Source organism: Oncorhynchus keta, chromosome 27 (genome assembly GCF_023373465.1).
Source record: "Oncorhynchus keta strain PuntledgeMale-10-30-2019 chromosome 27, Oket_V2, whole genome shotgun sequence".
NCBI lineage: Eukaryota > Metazoa > Chordata > Actinopteri > Salmoniformes > Salmonidae > Oncorhynchus > Oncorhynchus keta.
Window position 1 is genome coordinate 33,674,019 of NC_068447.1, and position 14,807 is coordinate 33,688,825.

A 14,807-nucleotide genomic window follows, 5' to 3' on the forward strand; every position below is an offset into this window, starting at 1 on the left:
CCACCAACAGGAAGAGAAGAGGACCAGAAGATGTATGAAGGACGTGCACTCTTACACTTTCAAAGGACTGAGATCTCAGAAGAGGCCGTGTGGGAGGCATCTGCTGAGAGAGTGTCAGGTTGTTTTCATTTTCACATATTCATTTCTATCCACAAATCATTTTGGGCCCCAGCAGTGCAAAATATGTGAAACCAGACCAGTCTCCCGATATGAACAACCCTAAAAATGGAAAACATAAAACAAAAATCCCATATGGTCTTTAGCAAAGGTCCTCATTGAAAATAACATCCTGCATTAAAAACTGAACTGCAATTGTGAGAGTACTTTGTTGACGAGCGATGCCCGGCTGTTTAAGGTCTTAATGCATATTAGGTCATTACAGCATCAAAACCATTTTGTAAACAATGAACTGGCATCATACAGCCATCCTGCTGATCGTTTAAAGAGCCGTAGTGTGTGGGCGCTATTACTCTTCTGAACTCATCTTTTCCATTATTCCTTTTCAAAGTTAATCCCGATTACCTGCATGGAAGACACTGCATTTTCACATCAATGCAGTGTGAAAGATAGAAGTGACTTTGATCCCTTTCTCTCTCATCTCCATCTCCCAATTCTAATACCCTACACTGAGGAGCAACACAGTCCATACAGAACAATAACCAGCCTCACCATCACCCTAGACAGATCAGAAACAGCTTTAACACACTCACAAACCTCTCCATGCAGCGCCATCCGAGATGGCTCTCTTTTTACACTCCAGGTGTCAAAAAAACAACAATACTGCAGCTAAAGGCTCTGCTGACAAATAAAAATGTGAATAGCATAACAATCATGAACAGAAACACAAGCGGCAGCTTGGGACTTTTTTATGACAGCTAGCGACACGCTGGCTGACTCAGTCAGGTGATCTGAAAGAGCAGGGTCTAAACTTCCCATCATCACCTGCTGCGTCTCCTGGAGCTGGCCACCTCCATACTGGCACTCCTCTCTGTGTGCTCACTAAGGGTGAGGCAGATGCATGCTCAACAGAAGGAGGACAAGAGGGGTCAGCCTCTTGGGGGGGGTTCACTGAGCTTTTTTGATCCCCCTCTGTTCTCTCTGCCCCTCCCTCCTCATGAAGTCGTCCGCTCCGTGGCGGCGGCATTGATATCTTCACAATGTACACAGCATGGAACGACAGGCCCCTCCTCCCATTGTATATCGCCATGCTGATATGCATGTGTTCATGAATCCAATGAACCATCTTGACACTCATGGACAGTGATGTTTCTTTTCAAAACAGGACAGGGTTATTATATAGAACTCACTCGGGATAGAGGAGTGCTGGTAATGAGAAATAAATACAAAATAATGACAACAATGAACTTGAACAACAGAAGTAATAACCATAATAACCATGCTGGATAAAAGACAGGAAAGGGTCATAAGGACATTAACATTGTTGTAGGCTATTATTCAAAAGGACACACTGTATTTTCCAAATATCTATTTATAGCTACCGCAAAATGTATTTTCTCACTGGTGTTTATAACCAACATTGTCCAGGATCTCTTTGGCTTGACTGTAAAATGTCTTCCCTTCCAGCCCTTACCTTGTAATTAACAGGAGAGATTGATAAAATCACCCTGTGGAGGAAGGCTGTAAGGTGGATACACAAAACTCTAACTGTGGCCTGCCCAGATAAAGATGAGAGGACTGTGGCTTCATTAAGGGCTCCGGGCTCTGTGTTTGCCTGAGAATAAAACCTTGGAAGTGTCATTAGTTCCGAGTAATGACCAGTGTTGGACAATAGACCCCAGCACCCTCAGTCTCTGTCTGAGTGGCTGTACTGTACACTTGTAATCTGTCTAGGAGCTGTGGCTCTCAGGGGAAAGTGCTGGACTAATGTCATGCTACACCCTCGGCTCTTACGGAGGAATCTGCAATCTATCTCCTCCCTTCAGCCGCGGGACATCACCCTGACACCCCTCTCCAGCATGAGGCCGCCGAGGTGCAAATAGCAGTGATTGGTGATATCACACAGATGTAGACACACCAAGAAGAGCTCCTAAAACACACATGCACTGTGCTAACACCACTCCAGTCACCCTCGTCATAGACTGTTCTCTCTGCTACCGCACGGCACGTGGTACCAGAGCTCCAAGTCTAGGACCAAAAGGCTCCTCAACAGCTTCTACCCCCAAGACATAAGACTAATGAACAATTCATAAAAATCACAACCAGACAATTTACATTGACCCCCCTCCCTTTTGTACACTGCTGCTACTCGCTGTTTGTTTGTTACCTATGCATAGTCACTTCGCCCCCACCTACATGTACAGATTACCTCAACTAGCCTGTACCCCCGCATACTGACTCAGTACCGGTGCCCCCTGTATATAACCTCGTTATTGTTATTGTGTTACTTATATTATTACTTTTTATTTCAGTCTACTTGGTAAATATTTTTCTTCTTGAACTGCACTGTTGGTTAAAGAGCTTGTAAGTAAGCATTACACGGTAAAGTCTACACTTGTTGTATTCGGCGCATGTGGCAAATAAAGTTTGATTTGATTCAACCTGGGGATTTCGGTTCCCTCAATCCAAAAAATGGTAAAGAGGGGAATACCTGGTCCAATCCACTTTAGAGGTTGCAGGCCTTGACAGGCAGGTCTAATATACTGTGAAAGGTTGAGTAATTACATCCTGATCTGAGCTGCGGATATAACAGCCTTCTGGTTCCTCAGTGTAGAGCTTATTTAAAAAAATATTTTACCTTTATTTAACTAGGCAAGTCAGTGAAGAACAAATTCTTATTTTCAATGACGGCCTAGGAACAGTGGGTTAACTGCCTGTTCAGGGGCAGAACGACAGATTTGTACCTTGTCAGCTCGGGATTTGAACTTGCAACCTTCCGGTTACTAGTCCAACGCTCTAACCACTAGGCTACCCTACACACGACCAAGACGGCTTCTCACTGGGACAGATACTCATGGCGAAACACAGCACAGACTAGAGAGTTAATATCGGAGAAGAAGAACAAGAGCTGCAGCGCAGTGTGGGGTTTTACAGATTGAATCCATACATAGACCTAGAGAGTCTCCCATTGTGAGGGGCTCTAGTCTCTATGAGCAGCATCTGCTTGATAGAATGACCATATGGGTCACAGGTCAGCACAGTGTTAAAGGTCAACAGCTAAGGAGGAAGGGGGTTTGCTACCAGGTGGGAAGGGGGTTGGTCAGAGTGATGCAAAGAAAAAAATGGAGAAAGAGAGAAGAGGGAGAGAGAGAGAGAGAGCAGAGACCAATCAGAGAGCCTGAACACAAAGGCAACCCCCTCTAGACTACATTGATGCATGCACAGCAGCTATCAGCAGTCCCCAGAACACTTGATATATCATGGTAGAACAGTTCATTCCAATGTCAAATCAAAATCAAATTCAAGTATATTGGTCGCGTTCACAGACTTGCAGATGCAGCGAAATGTTAGCGTTTCTGGCACCAACAGTGCAGTAATGTCAAACTTGGCTAAGAGCTAGAAAATGGCACCATCTTGCCATCAATGACTTGCAAACTTCATATTAATGTCTTCCACTATCTCTGAAGTAGAGGTATTCACAGATCCACCTGTACCCGAATAACAGAGAACCGATCCGGGACCCGAGTAGGTCCGGATCCATTGTTCTAAATATTGTCACGGGTCTTTGTCGGACCTGTTTTGATTTTTCATTGGTCTCGGGTATGTGTAATTGTAACTTACTTGTCTGGAAGGACCCATATAGATCCGAACGTGACTGCTGCAGTAAAGAGAGAAATTCTATCATGTATGCTGCTGATTTTTGCTTTTGTTGGCCAATCAGAAGTCATCAAAGCAGCAATAGGCTACAGTCATAGAGCCTCCGTGTGGGCCAAAAGTTGGGAGTTATCTAATCAATGGAAGATGGAATTAAAAGTTAAAAAGGGAAGGATAGACTACAACAACCCAGAGTCGACAGGTAGGCTGCTACATTATATTCTGAATGGAGCTGGTGTTTCTCACCAGGAGAAGCTTAACTAGCTTCTCCTAGTTTGATGCAGTCAAGATGGGTGGGTAGCACATAATCATAGCTGGGTGATTTATCATCCACTATGGCAGCTATTAGTCTACTATGGCGTGAGTCGGCTTGGTTGCTTGCTGTCTCTGCCTCCCTCCCGTTCTCCGTGTCACTCGCACACACTCCCGATAGCCGACACAAACAGCATGGCTCCTGCTAGAGCGTCACCTCGCTCTACCTCCGTTCCCTGGCGCTTTATCAGCTCCGGTTAATAAACTAGCTTAAAACATGTTGTTTTCTGCTGCTTCCCTCACTCGGATCGGAGAGGACCAGGTCTGGATCCGGATGGGAAAGCATATTGGGTCCGGATGGGAAAGCCCCATGTCCATTTGAGAACGGATCCAACGTTTTGGCCCCGTGATGGCCTCTACTCTGAAGCTCAAATCTGCACAACAGAATGGAATCCAACTACAGAGGGCAAGTCCCAAACATGGTCCAAACTCTTTTAAAAAAGAGAGAGGAGAATGAGCGTCCTCTCTATCCCCCAGCCACTCAGCAAAGAGTTGGAGTCCGTTAAATATCTTCAGAGGATTGTCTGTTCTATAGCCTACATCTATAGTAGTGATGGGGGAAAGAAAATCTATAGTTACATATCGGGATATTATTTTTGACGATATATCGTATCAGCTCGACAATATCGGGATATTATTTTTGACGATATATCGTATCAGCTCGACAATATCGGGATATTATTTTTGACGATATATCGTATCAGCTCGACAATATCGGGATATTATTTTTGACGATATATCGTATCAGCTCGACAATATCGGGATATTATTTTTGCCGATATATCGTATCAGCTCGACAATATCGGGATATTATTTTTGCCGATATATCGTATCAGCTCGACAATATCGGGATATTATTTTTACCGATATATCGTATCAGCTCGATAATATCGGGATATTATTTTTGACGATATATCGTATCAGCTCGACAATATCGGGATATTATTTTTGACGATATATCGTATCAGCTCGACAATATCGGGATATTATTTTGCACGAGGTGTACCCGCAACAAAACTCTAGTACTTATTTTTTAAATTTGTTTTCAGCATTTTTATTTCCATGACTAATCTAAACTTTCCTCATCACTCTCTTGTCCATTCCAGCAGACATATGGTGAGCAATATGTTAGTGTACAGAGTCCCCCGCTGGCCACCCCCGGTGATGACACACCATATAGAGTTGGGTTTGATCTGAGCAGCATGAGGGATTCAACGCTCTTATCATCCAGGGTCTCCAACGCTCTCATCTCAGGCACACAGAGAGTCTGTGAAAAGAGCTTAACCATCACTAAACAACCAGAGTTTTACATTCAACATGCCAACAGATGCAGAACAATATCATAGCAACATGGATATAATCCCCAAACACAGCCTGTGGAGTTTAAAATGCCACAGAAAATAAACCTTTAAAGTTCTCGTTTGCTTTTCCCATTTTATACTCCAATTTCAAGTAAATGAAATGCAAAAGCAAATATTTATCTGGAAACTAGGCCTATATCCTTAAGGGGGCAATCAGCATTGGCTACATCCATTTTTAGACGTATAAATTAATTATATATAATTATATATACCCATTTATTCTTAAAGAATATAACTTATGAGCTTCATGAGCTTAGTTCAACTGTCACACTCCATGAGAACCCAAAATATAAGCTGGTTTTACGCCAATGTTTGTAAACAAAGTAAATGTAAACAAACACCAATCTTTTTGATATTATGGATGGGTCAATCCTTGCATCCAGGAATTTCTATGAATTTGAGAGTGATCACACTTCTCCAGCCCCATCACTCGGCTTTTTACTGAAACAGTGGTGGGGATGCAATTTGTTTTTGTTATAACTGCTGATTGGCCCTTTAAAGAAAGATCTACACAACACAATTTATCAACCCTATTAATGGCAGGTAAATGAAAAGACGTATGAGCTGCGCTGTGTAAATCAGATAATTGATACTCACAAAGGCTGGCTTCATAGTGGTTATTGGATCCGTGGTGAGCGGGACAGAAAACGAAGCAAAAGTGAAGTGGGCTGTTAGATGACTGCCCTCTTCTCTAACGTGTCAATACGTCTCTCTCTTCTCTTTCTCTCTCCCCTCCCATCTGTGGGTCTACTCTAACTGGCCCACACAATGTGCCCCCTGGATTGTCATGTTCAATCTGATCCCAAGACCGAGACAAACCTGCATTAGCATGCGCCTTAAACACAAGCACACACACACACACACCCTTAAATGCAGGCACGTAGGCCAAGACCTCATGCAAGTCAAATCTCCTTGTCTCCTCGCATATAGAGGCAGGCTATAGTTTTGTGTGTGTGTGTGTGTGTGTGTGTGTGTGTGTGAGAGTGAGAGTGAGAGTGAGAGAGAGAGAGAGAGAGAGAGAAAGAGAAGAGGGTGTAAGAAAAGGAAGAGTTAGCAGACCCAGACACACAAAGAAATAGCTTTTTTGGTGTCCTGGGACCCCTTGCCCACACGCTGTCACACAGCTCAGTAGAGTGTTCCAGAGCAGCCAGCCGTGACCAGCAAGATGGCCGCCTGCACCCGTTAGCCGGGCTGCTTCTCTCATTCGCACAGCAACAGAGAGAGAGACAGGAGAGAGAAGGAAACAGCAATAGAGAAAAGGGGAAGAAAAAGTGCCCTACTTTCAGAGGATAGGCCATTCACAGACTTGTAAAAATACTAAACAAAAGGGCAAGGAAACTTCTAAAACAACCAACCTTTGTTAGATTGCCTGCCTGCTGCTTTCATTTGCAATGCATTTTCCATGAATGGTGTGGTGCAATGTACTTTCCTGACTGATGTTTTCTTGAAAGGAGAAACGTATGAGAGAGAGGCACAGTCTGTGTGCTTCAGTTCAGATCTCTGGGAATCAGAGCTAATTAATATTAACCCAGCTCCTCTGGGACTACAATAGGTTGAAGAGTACTGCAGGATTTTTAATATTCTTCTCTTTCAATCACCATTTTCATCTCGGGACACACTTTCAAAGAAAACTGTAGAATAGATGATGTGTCAGGTGTACTGAAACCCAGGGCAACCCTTCCTGGGTGACAGAACCGCAGCCCTAGTAACAGTCCACCCACTCCTAGTGAAAGAAAAATGGATGAACTATTCAATAGACTTAAAAAGTCAATGAATAATCATGATGACGAGGACATCAAAAATGCAACAAAAAAAATGATTTATTTCTTGCCACATAAAATAACTTGCATAGGCTACATGCTAATCCATGTGATACGTTGAAAGGCAGCACTGGGCTGTTATCTTGAACACTGCAGCTCAGAGCTTCTGCATTATGTGGTTGAGCAAAACTGTCAACAGTGTGGCAGCTCTTCGGGTTGCTACACCACAAAGAGAGATCCTATCTGACCAGCTGACAGTCTGCAGGCTGAGGGGGTGACAGAGAGAGTGACAGGGAGCCTGTGCATACACAAGCAAGAAGGCAATGATGGGTGTTGCCTGCCTGGGACACGTCAGGTTCTGTAGGAACTAAGATCTTCGGTAACCTTGATATGAAAAGTGTCTAAGACAGATATCCAAAGACGCCACTACTTAAAAGGTGGTACAATAACTCAAGACAGATCAGGGCATTCAATCGCCCAGACAACCTAAACGAGGTGTCCTCCCACCTAGCAGTGGTGGGAAAAGTACCCAATTGTCATATTTGAGTAAAACTAAATATACTTAAGTATCAAAAGTAAAAGTACAAACCATTTCACAATCCTTATATTAAGCAAACCAAACATGACCTTTCTCTTTTCCCCCTTTCTTTTTACAGATAGTCAGGGGCACACTCCAGCACTCAGACATCATTTACAAACTAAGCATGTGTTTAGTGAGTCTGCAAGATCAGAGGCAGTACTGATGACCAGGGATGTTCTCTTGATAAGTGTGTGAATTAGACCATTTTCATGTAATGCTAAGCATTCAAAATGGAATGAGTACTTTTGGGTGCCATGGAAAATATATGGGGTAAAAAGTAAACATTTTCTTTCGGAATGTAGTGAAGTAAAAGTTGTAAAAAATATAAACAGTAAAGTACAGATACCCCTAAAACCTCCTTAAGTAGTACTTTAAAGTATTTTATACTTAAGTACATAACACCCCTGCCACCCAGGTTTAATATGACTTCATTCACAGCCTGCCTCTAGGAAAGGCCACATGATGTCTCCCAGCTCCACGCCTATGAGGTGAGTTGCTAATCAAACGGTTGGTAATTACAGCGTAGTGTCTGATCAGTCTCCTGTCTCACTCATAATTATATTATCAGGAGGCTATACAGTAGTCTCATATTGATGACACTTTCAGCCGGGGCATTAACGATTCAAGCAGCAAGCTGTTTCAGTCTGGTGACCATTACCCAACTTGGGCCTGACAGCTCTACACTAGAGGAAGAAGAACCTTAGTGATCGTCGTAATACAGCCTGCTGGAGGTGACTGGAATGACAGAACACTTTGAGCTAATGGGAAAAAGTTCATTCCGCGCATCTTCTGATGGACGGTTAACTTTGAGAGAGCACGCAAGTGTTGTTATTCAACTGAAGTAACTCGATATCGGAAAACGACGCATCTACTTGGAAGGTGAACTCTGAATGACCTTGATGACGGTTGTGAAGCAGACCGTTCAGAGCAAACATTTCAACAGTTGCTTCATGAAAGTAGGGTTTACGTAATCATTTCTTACAGTGGTCTTGTCTTACAGCTGTGCAAACAGAATTTTATGAGTGGGGTCATTGTTCAAAAGTCTGTTCTCTTCAGGCCATTTTCACCCTCCACTCTGTCAGAGTAAAATAGTCTTTCTAGATGAGGGCTATTAAATAGGAGAGTATGTTGAGGAGAGGTGTCACTGGCTCAGATAAACAGGGTTTGAGATAATGATCTGTGGTTCAGTTCCCTGAGTGGTGGTGTGTCACACTCACTGACTGCCCCCCCCCCCCAATTCCTCTCTACAGCTGTCGGCTATAATACAGGGGCGGAGTCGGAGTCAACCCTATTCCCTAGGCCTATATAAAGCCCTGGCCAAAAGTAGTGCACGATATATAGGGAATAAGGTGCCATTATGGATAGAGCTTTCGCCAAGCTGTTGTTATCATTCCCCTCAGTTGAGATGGAGGCGGGACACAAAAAAGTTCTACTTGGGGTCGATTATCCATTATTTTGGATGATGGAACAAAAATAATTCTCTCCTGCTCCGCCACCCCTCCTGGTGAGGTCAGGAAAAGGGGTCCTCTATACTGAACAAAAATATAAAAACGCAACATGGAACAATTTCAACGATTTTACTGAGTTACAGTTCATATCAAGGAAATCAGTCAATTGAAATAAATAAATTAGGCCCTACTCTATGGATTTCCCATTACTGGGCAGGGGCGCAGCCATGGGAGGCCCACCCACATGGGAGACCGGCCCACCCTTTGGGGAGAAAGGCCAGGCCAATCAGAATTAGTTTTCCTCCACAAAAGGGATTTATTACAGACATAATACTACTCAGTTTCATTCGCTGTTCGGGTGGCTGGTCTCAGACGATCCCGCAGGCGAGGAAGCCAGATTTTGAGGTACTGGTCTGGCGTGGTTACACATGGTCTGCAGTTGTGAGGCTGGTTGGACGTACTGCCAAATTCACTAAAACGTTGTTGGAGGCGGCTTATGGTAGAGAAATGAACAAATTATCTGGCAACAGCTCTGGTGGATATTCCTGCTGTCAGCATGCCAAATGCACACTCCCTCAAAACTGTGGCATTGTGTTGTGTGACAAAACTGCACATCTTAGAGTGACCTTTTATTGTCCCCAGCACAAGGTCCACCTGTGTAATGAGCATGCCGTTTAATCAGCTTCTTGATATGCCACACCTGTTAGGCATACGGATTATCTTGGCAAAGGAGAAATGCTCACTAACAGCAATGTAAACAAATTTGTGCACAAAATAAGAGAAAAATATGCTTTTTTGTGCATATGGAACATTTCCAGGATCTTTTAATTCAGCTCATGAAACATGGGACAAACACATTACATGTTGTGTTTATATTTGTGTTCATTATAGAAGTCTACTGCTGTGCAGGACACTCAAGGTCGGGGGCACACAGGCAGGCTCTGCACCGGCCACCTGCATACTAACCACAGAAAAGATGAGCCAAGATATCGACCCCACCTCTAGAGTTGTGTAAAGGAACACCAAATGACCGCAGAGCAACGTGATCTGGTCACTGTGTAGAGGCTGCTACTTGAGCCCCTGGCTTACTCTCTCTGCCTGGCATCACAGATGCATCATGGCATGATTCTACCACAGACAGAACAGGGGAATAGAGTCATGTGGAACTGTAACATTGACAGTTTGCAGACAATGGATTTAAATAGTGAATCTTTAAATAGAGGGAAGTGTAAGGTCGATTCAACGATCCATGCAGATTGCATCTCAAAATGACATAATGGTGCAGTTACATGCATTTACAATTTGTTGCGGATAACAATTATTGTCAATGGCTCTATTTTAGAATACTGAATGGAAAGAGTGTGTGTATTCCAGGCAGCTCTATAAACAGTGTGTCCATTTCCAGGGGAACTCAGGTTAGGTTGGAGTGTAACGCCATGGCAACCCGAGGAGCCGGGGTCAGTCCTGAATGGAGGAAAGAGCTGCAGCTCAATGGCCCTCTCCTCCTCTCACTTTCCAACCTTTTGTCTCTATCCTGTTACTTTTTCCGCTCTTCCTCACTTTATATCCGCATCTTTTCGTCACTTCTAATCGCTCTCTTTCTCTCCCCGGCTATTTATTCTTCATTATCTGCCCCTCTGACAGGCTATTTCAGTTCTGAATGGCTGGATATATAAAATCAAGAAAATGATCTTCTCACCGACAGGATGACTTACTGCAGTGATAGACCGGGTTGGGTTCCTATTCCAGCAGGGTTATTATGCAGTTCTCAGGCAGAACATGATCTTCTCACTGACAGGATGACTTACTGCAGTGATAGACCGGGTTGGGTTCCTATTCCAGCAGGGTTATTATGCAGTTCTCAGGCAGAACATGATCTTCTCACTGACAGGATGACTTACTGCAGTGATAGACCGGGTTGGGTTCCTATTCCAGCAGGGTTATTATGCAGTTCTCAGGCAGAACATGATCTTCTCACTGACAGATGACTTACTGATCTTCTATTCACTGCAGAGGCAGAACATGATGACTTACTGCAGTGATAGACCGGGTTGGGTTCCTATTCCAGCAGGGTTATTATGCAGTTCTCAGGCAGAACATGATCTTCTCACTGACAGGATGACTTACTGCAGTGATAGACCGGGTTGGGTTCCTATTCCAGCAGGGTTATTATGCAGTTCTCAGGCAGAACATGATCTTCTCACTGACAGGATGACTTACTGCAGTGATAGACCGGGTTGGGTTCCTATTCCAGCAGGGTTATTATGCAGTTCTCAGGCAGAACATGATCTTCTCACTGACAGGATGACTTACTGCAGTGATAGACCGGGTTGGGTTCCTATTCCAGCAGGGTTATTATGCAGTTCTCAGGCAGAACATGGCAGATATGAATGATTTCATGAAGGAGAGCTAACTTGGCTAACGAGAGGGATTTGTGTGGAAATCACTCATGCATGCCTAATGTTCCTGACGGTAGCAGCTAAATACAGCATAACCCCTCCAACTCTGTCTGGAAACTCCATGATGAGATCTAGCGTCACTTCAGACACTATGGTATAGAATTCCCCCTGGATTCCTGGCCTATAGTGCTGGTGGGCTCGAGTTATTTCTATGGTAGAGGGCATGTAACTGTATCAACAGCAATAGCCATATAATAACATCTAACAAACTGACAATGAGGCTGAGCTCTTACCTCGTCCCATTCAGAGGCGAACGAGGGTGACTTCTCCAGCCTCTTTTTGGCTGCGCTGCAGTTCGAGACGGACTCACTGCGGCTGCCCAGCCCTCCCTCCTCCTCGCTAGGCGGTGACACCAGCAGGTCTGAGTCCGACTTGGAAAAGCTGCGAGCCAGCTTCAAATCCCCAGGGGGGCGCATCCTGCCAGCAGGCACAGCCCCAGACCCCATGTCCCGGTCTCTGTCCCTGGGCTCCCCCTTGGACACGGTGGCATAGATAGCTTTGGGGTCACAGTCTGTCAGGACGGCAGACATGTCGATTGGATTGTTTGGAGGAGGCGGAGCTTCTGTTGCTTTGGCGGGTGCTGTTGGAGCTGGCGCCGGCTGTTGGCCTTGGCTGGACTGTGTCAGTACTCCACCTGGCAGGCTGCTGATGGACTCCTCCCGACAGTCAAAGACGGGCGAGGATCCGTGCAGGAGGCCTGTGAACACTTCAGGTACTGCGACCAGGTCCTGGCCGAGCAAGGAGTTATCTAGAGAGTAGAGAGGAGAGAAAGAGTTAGGTGGAGAGACTAAAGAAGAGGAAGCAAGGAGTAAGGAGTGGTGCACTCGAGGAGGCAGGAGGCCGGACTGAGACTGAGGGGAGATATCTAGCAGGGCTATTAGGAACAACGCCCACACAGCCCCAGAAACAGATCGGTGATTGTTTTCAAGCGGGCATAAGAGAGAGGGAAAGAGGGAGAGGCGGATCTAGAGAATGCTGTCCGTAGCACTTGGAGAGTTACAGAATTCCAATCCCAGCTTGCAGCCATCTGACATCTCTCTGGGTGCTTGGAAGATTGTTACATTACTCAATGCTCTGCAGTTCATTCACTTTTTCCATCCCTGTCTCTCTCGGTCTCTCAATCCCTATGAGCTAACCAGCTGCAGCCCCTGTATGAGGTCAGGTTCCACAGAGATTATACAGCACAGAGGAATCCCATAAGAAAATCAGCAGAGGAAGAAACAGGATATGAGCAAGACAACAAGCATACTGCATATACTGTGCGTGCGGGCACACACACAAACACACACAAAGACAGACAAACATGAGAACAAACAGAACGTACTTCCTCCGCCTTGAGCTATAGTATGAAAACAATCCCTACTCACATATTCTGTACAGCTGATTCAGTTGAAAACAATTCTCTTTTTATCCTTACAAAAACAGGTTCTCTCTCTCACTCTCTCTCCAAGGAGCTACTGCCACCCAAGCCTGTTTTTCCACCATCAAATCACAGGTTGAGAGTTGAGCCAGGTTGTGCCTCTGTTCCCCTTCTGCCTGTCAAGCTCCCTCCTCTGTCCCTCCCTGCTAGCTAGTACTTCATGAGCCGGAGCTATGTTGAGACAAAGCTGTAGCTGTATGACTGACTAGCCCCACACGGGACTGACTAGCCCCACACTGGACTGACTAGCCGCTGACTGGACTGACTAGCCCCACACTGGACTGACTAGCCCCACACTGGACTGACTAGCCCCACACTGGACTGACTAGCCCCACACTGGACTGACTAGCCCCACACTGGACTGACTAGCCCCACACTGGACTGACTAGCCGCTGACTGGACTGACTAGCCCCACACTGGACTGACTAGCCGCTGACTGGACTGACTAGCCGCTGACTGGACTGACTAGCCGCTGACTGGACTGACTAGCCGCTGACTGGAGCTCTGGGAATGGAAACTCTGGGATCACTCGATCCACTCGAAAGTCTGACTCTTTGCCACAATTGTGATAATTAGGCTTCGGAGTCACATGGTAAGTGTTTGTGTGTTGGAGTAGGGTGGGGGGCTGCTCTGTGCCGTACTGCCCTGTGTGTGTGTGTGTGTGTTGGAGTAGGGTGGGGGGCTGCTCTGTGCCGTACTGCCCTGTGTGTGTGTGTGTATTGGAGTAGGGTGGGGGCTGCTCTGTGCCGTACTGCCCTGTGTGTGTGTGTGTGTGTGTGTGTGTGTGTGTGTGTGTGTGTGTGTGTGTGTGTGTGTGTGTGTGTGTGTGTGTGTGTGTGTGTGTGTGTGTGTTGGAGTAGGGTGGGGGGCTGCTCTGTGCCGTACTGCCCTGTGTGTGTGTGTGTGTGTGTGTTGGAGTAGGGTGGGGGGCTGCTCTGTGCCGTACTGCCCTGTGTGTGTGTGTGTGTGTGTGTGTGTGTGTGTGTGTGTTGGGTAGGGTGGGGGCTGCTCTGTGCCGTACTGCCTGTGTGTGTGTGTGTGTGTGTGTGTGTGTGTGTGTGTGTGTGTGTGTGTGTGTGTGTGTGTGTGTGTGTGTGTGTGTGTGTGTGTGTGTGTGTGTTGGAGTACTGCCCTGGGTGGGGGCTGCTCTGTGCCGTACTGTGTGTGTGTGTGTGTGTGTGTGTGTGTGTGTGTGTGTGTGTGTGTGTGTGTGTGTTGGAGTAGGGTGGGGGCTGCTCTGTGCCGTACTGCCCTGTGTGTGTGTGTGTGTGTGTGTGTGTGTGTGTGGTGTAGGGTGGAGTAGGGGGGCTGCTCTGTGCCGTACTGCCCTGTGTGTGTGTGTGTGTGTTGGAGTAGGGTGGGGGCTGCTCTGTGCCGTACTGCCCTGTGTGTGTGTGTGTGTTGGAGTAGGGTGGGGGCTGCTCTGTGCCGTACTGCCCTGTGTGTGTGTGTGTTGGAGTAGGGTGGGGGGCTGCTCTGTGCCGTACTGCCCTGTGTGCCCTGTGTGTGTGTGTGTTGTGTTGGGTAGGGTGGGGGCTGCTCTGTGCCGTACTGCCCTGTGTGTGTGTGTGTGTTGGAGTAGGGTGGGGGGCTGCTCTGTGCCGTACTGCCCTGTGTGTGTGTGTGTGTTGGAGTAGGGTGGGGGGCTGCTCTGTGCCGTACTGCCCTGTGTGTGTGTGTGTTGGAGTAGGGTGGG

General features: G+C 46.1%; 1 protein-coding gene across 11 annotated transcripts in view; it reads right to left on the reverse strand.

The window, feature by feature from the left end:
- Nucleotides 1–14,807, reverse strand: part of LOC118359829 (ankyrin repeat and SAM domain-containing protein 1A-like) — a 120,819-nt gene that overhangs the window by 32,651 nt on the left and 73,361 nt on the right. For 9 of the 11 annotated variants that reach the window (XR_008083062.1, XM_052482198.1, XM_035738643.2 and 6 more), the window contains 2 exons: nucleotides 11,925–12,439; nucleotides 56–103 (listed from right to left, as the gene is read on the reverse strand). Coding sequence is in view for 10 of the 11 variants with exons in the window: in XM_052482198.1 (XP_052338158.1) it covers nucleotides 56–103; nucleotides 11,925–12,439 (563 nt within the window). In the remaining variant the exon portion in view is untranslated. The remainder of the gene's footprint in view (nucleotides 1–55; nucleotides 104–11,924; nucleotides 12,440–14,807) is intronic. The other 2 variants (XM_035738636.2, XM_035738640.2) reach the window with 2 other exon arrangements.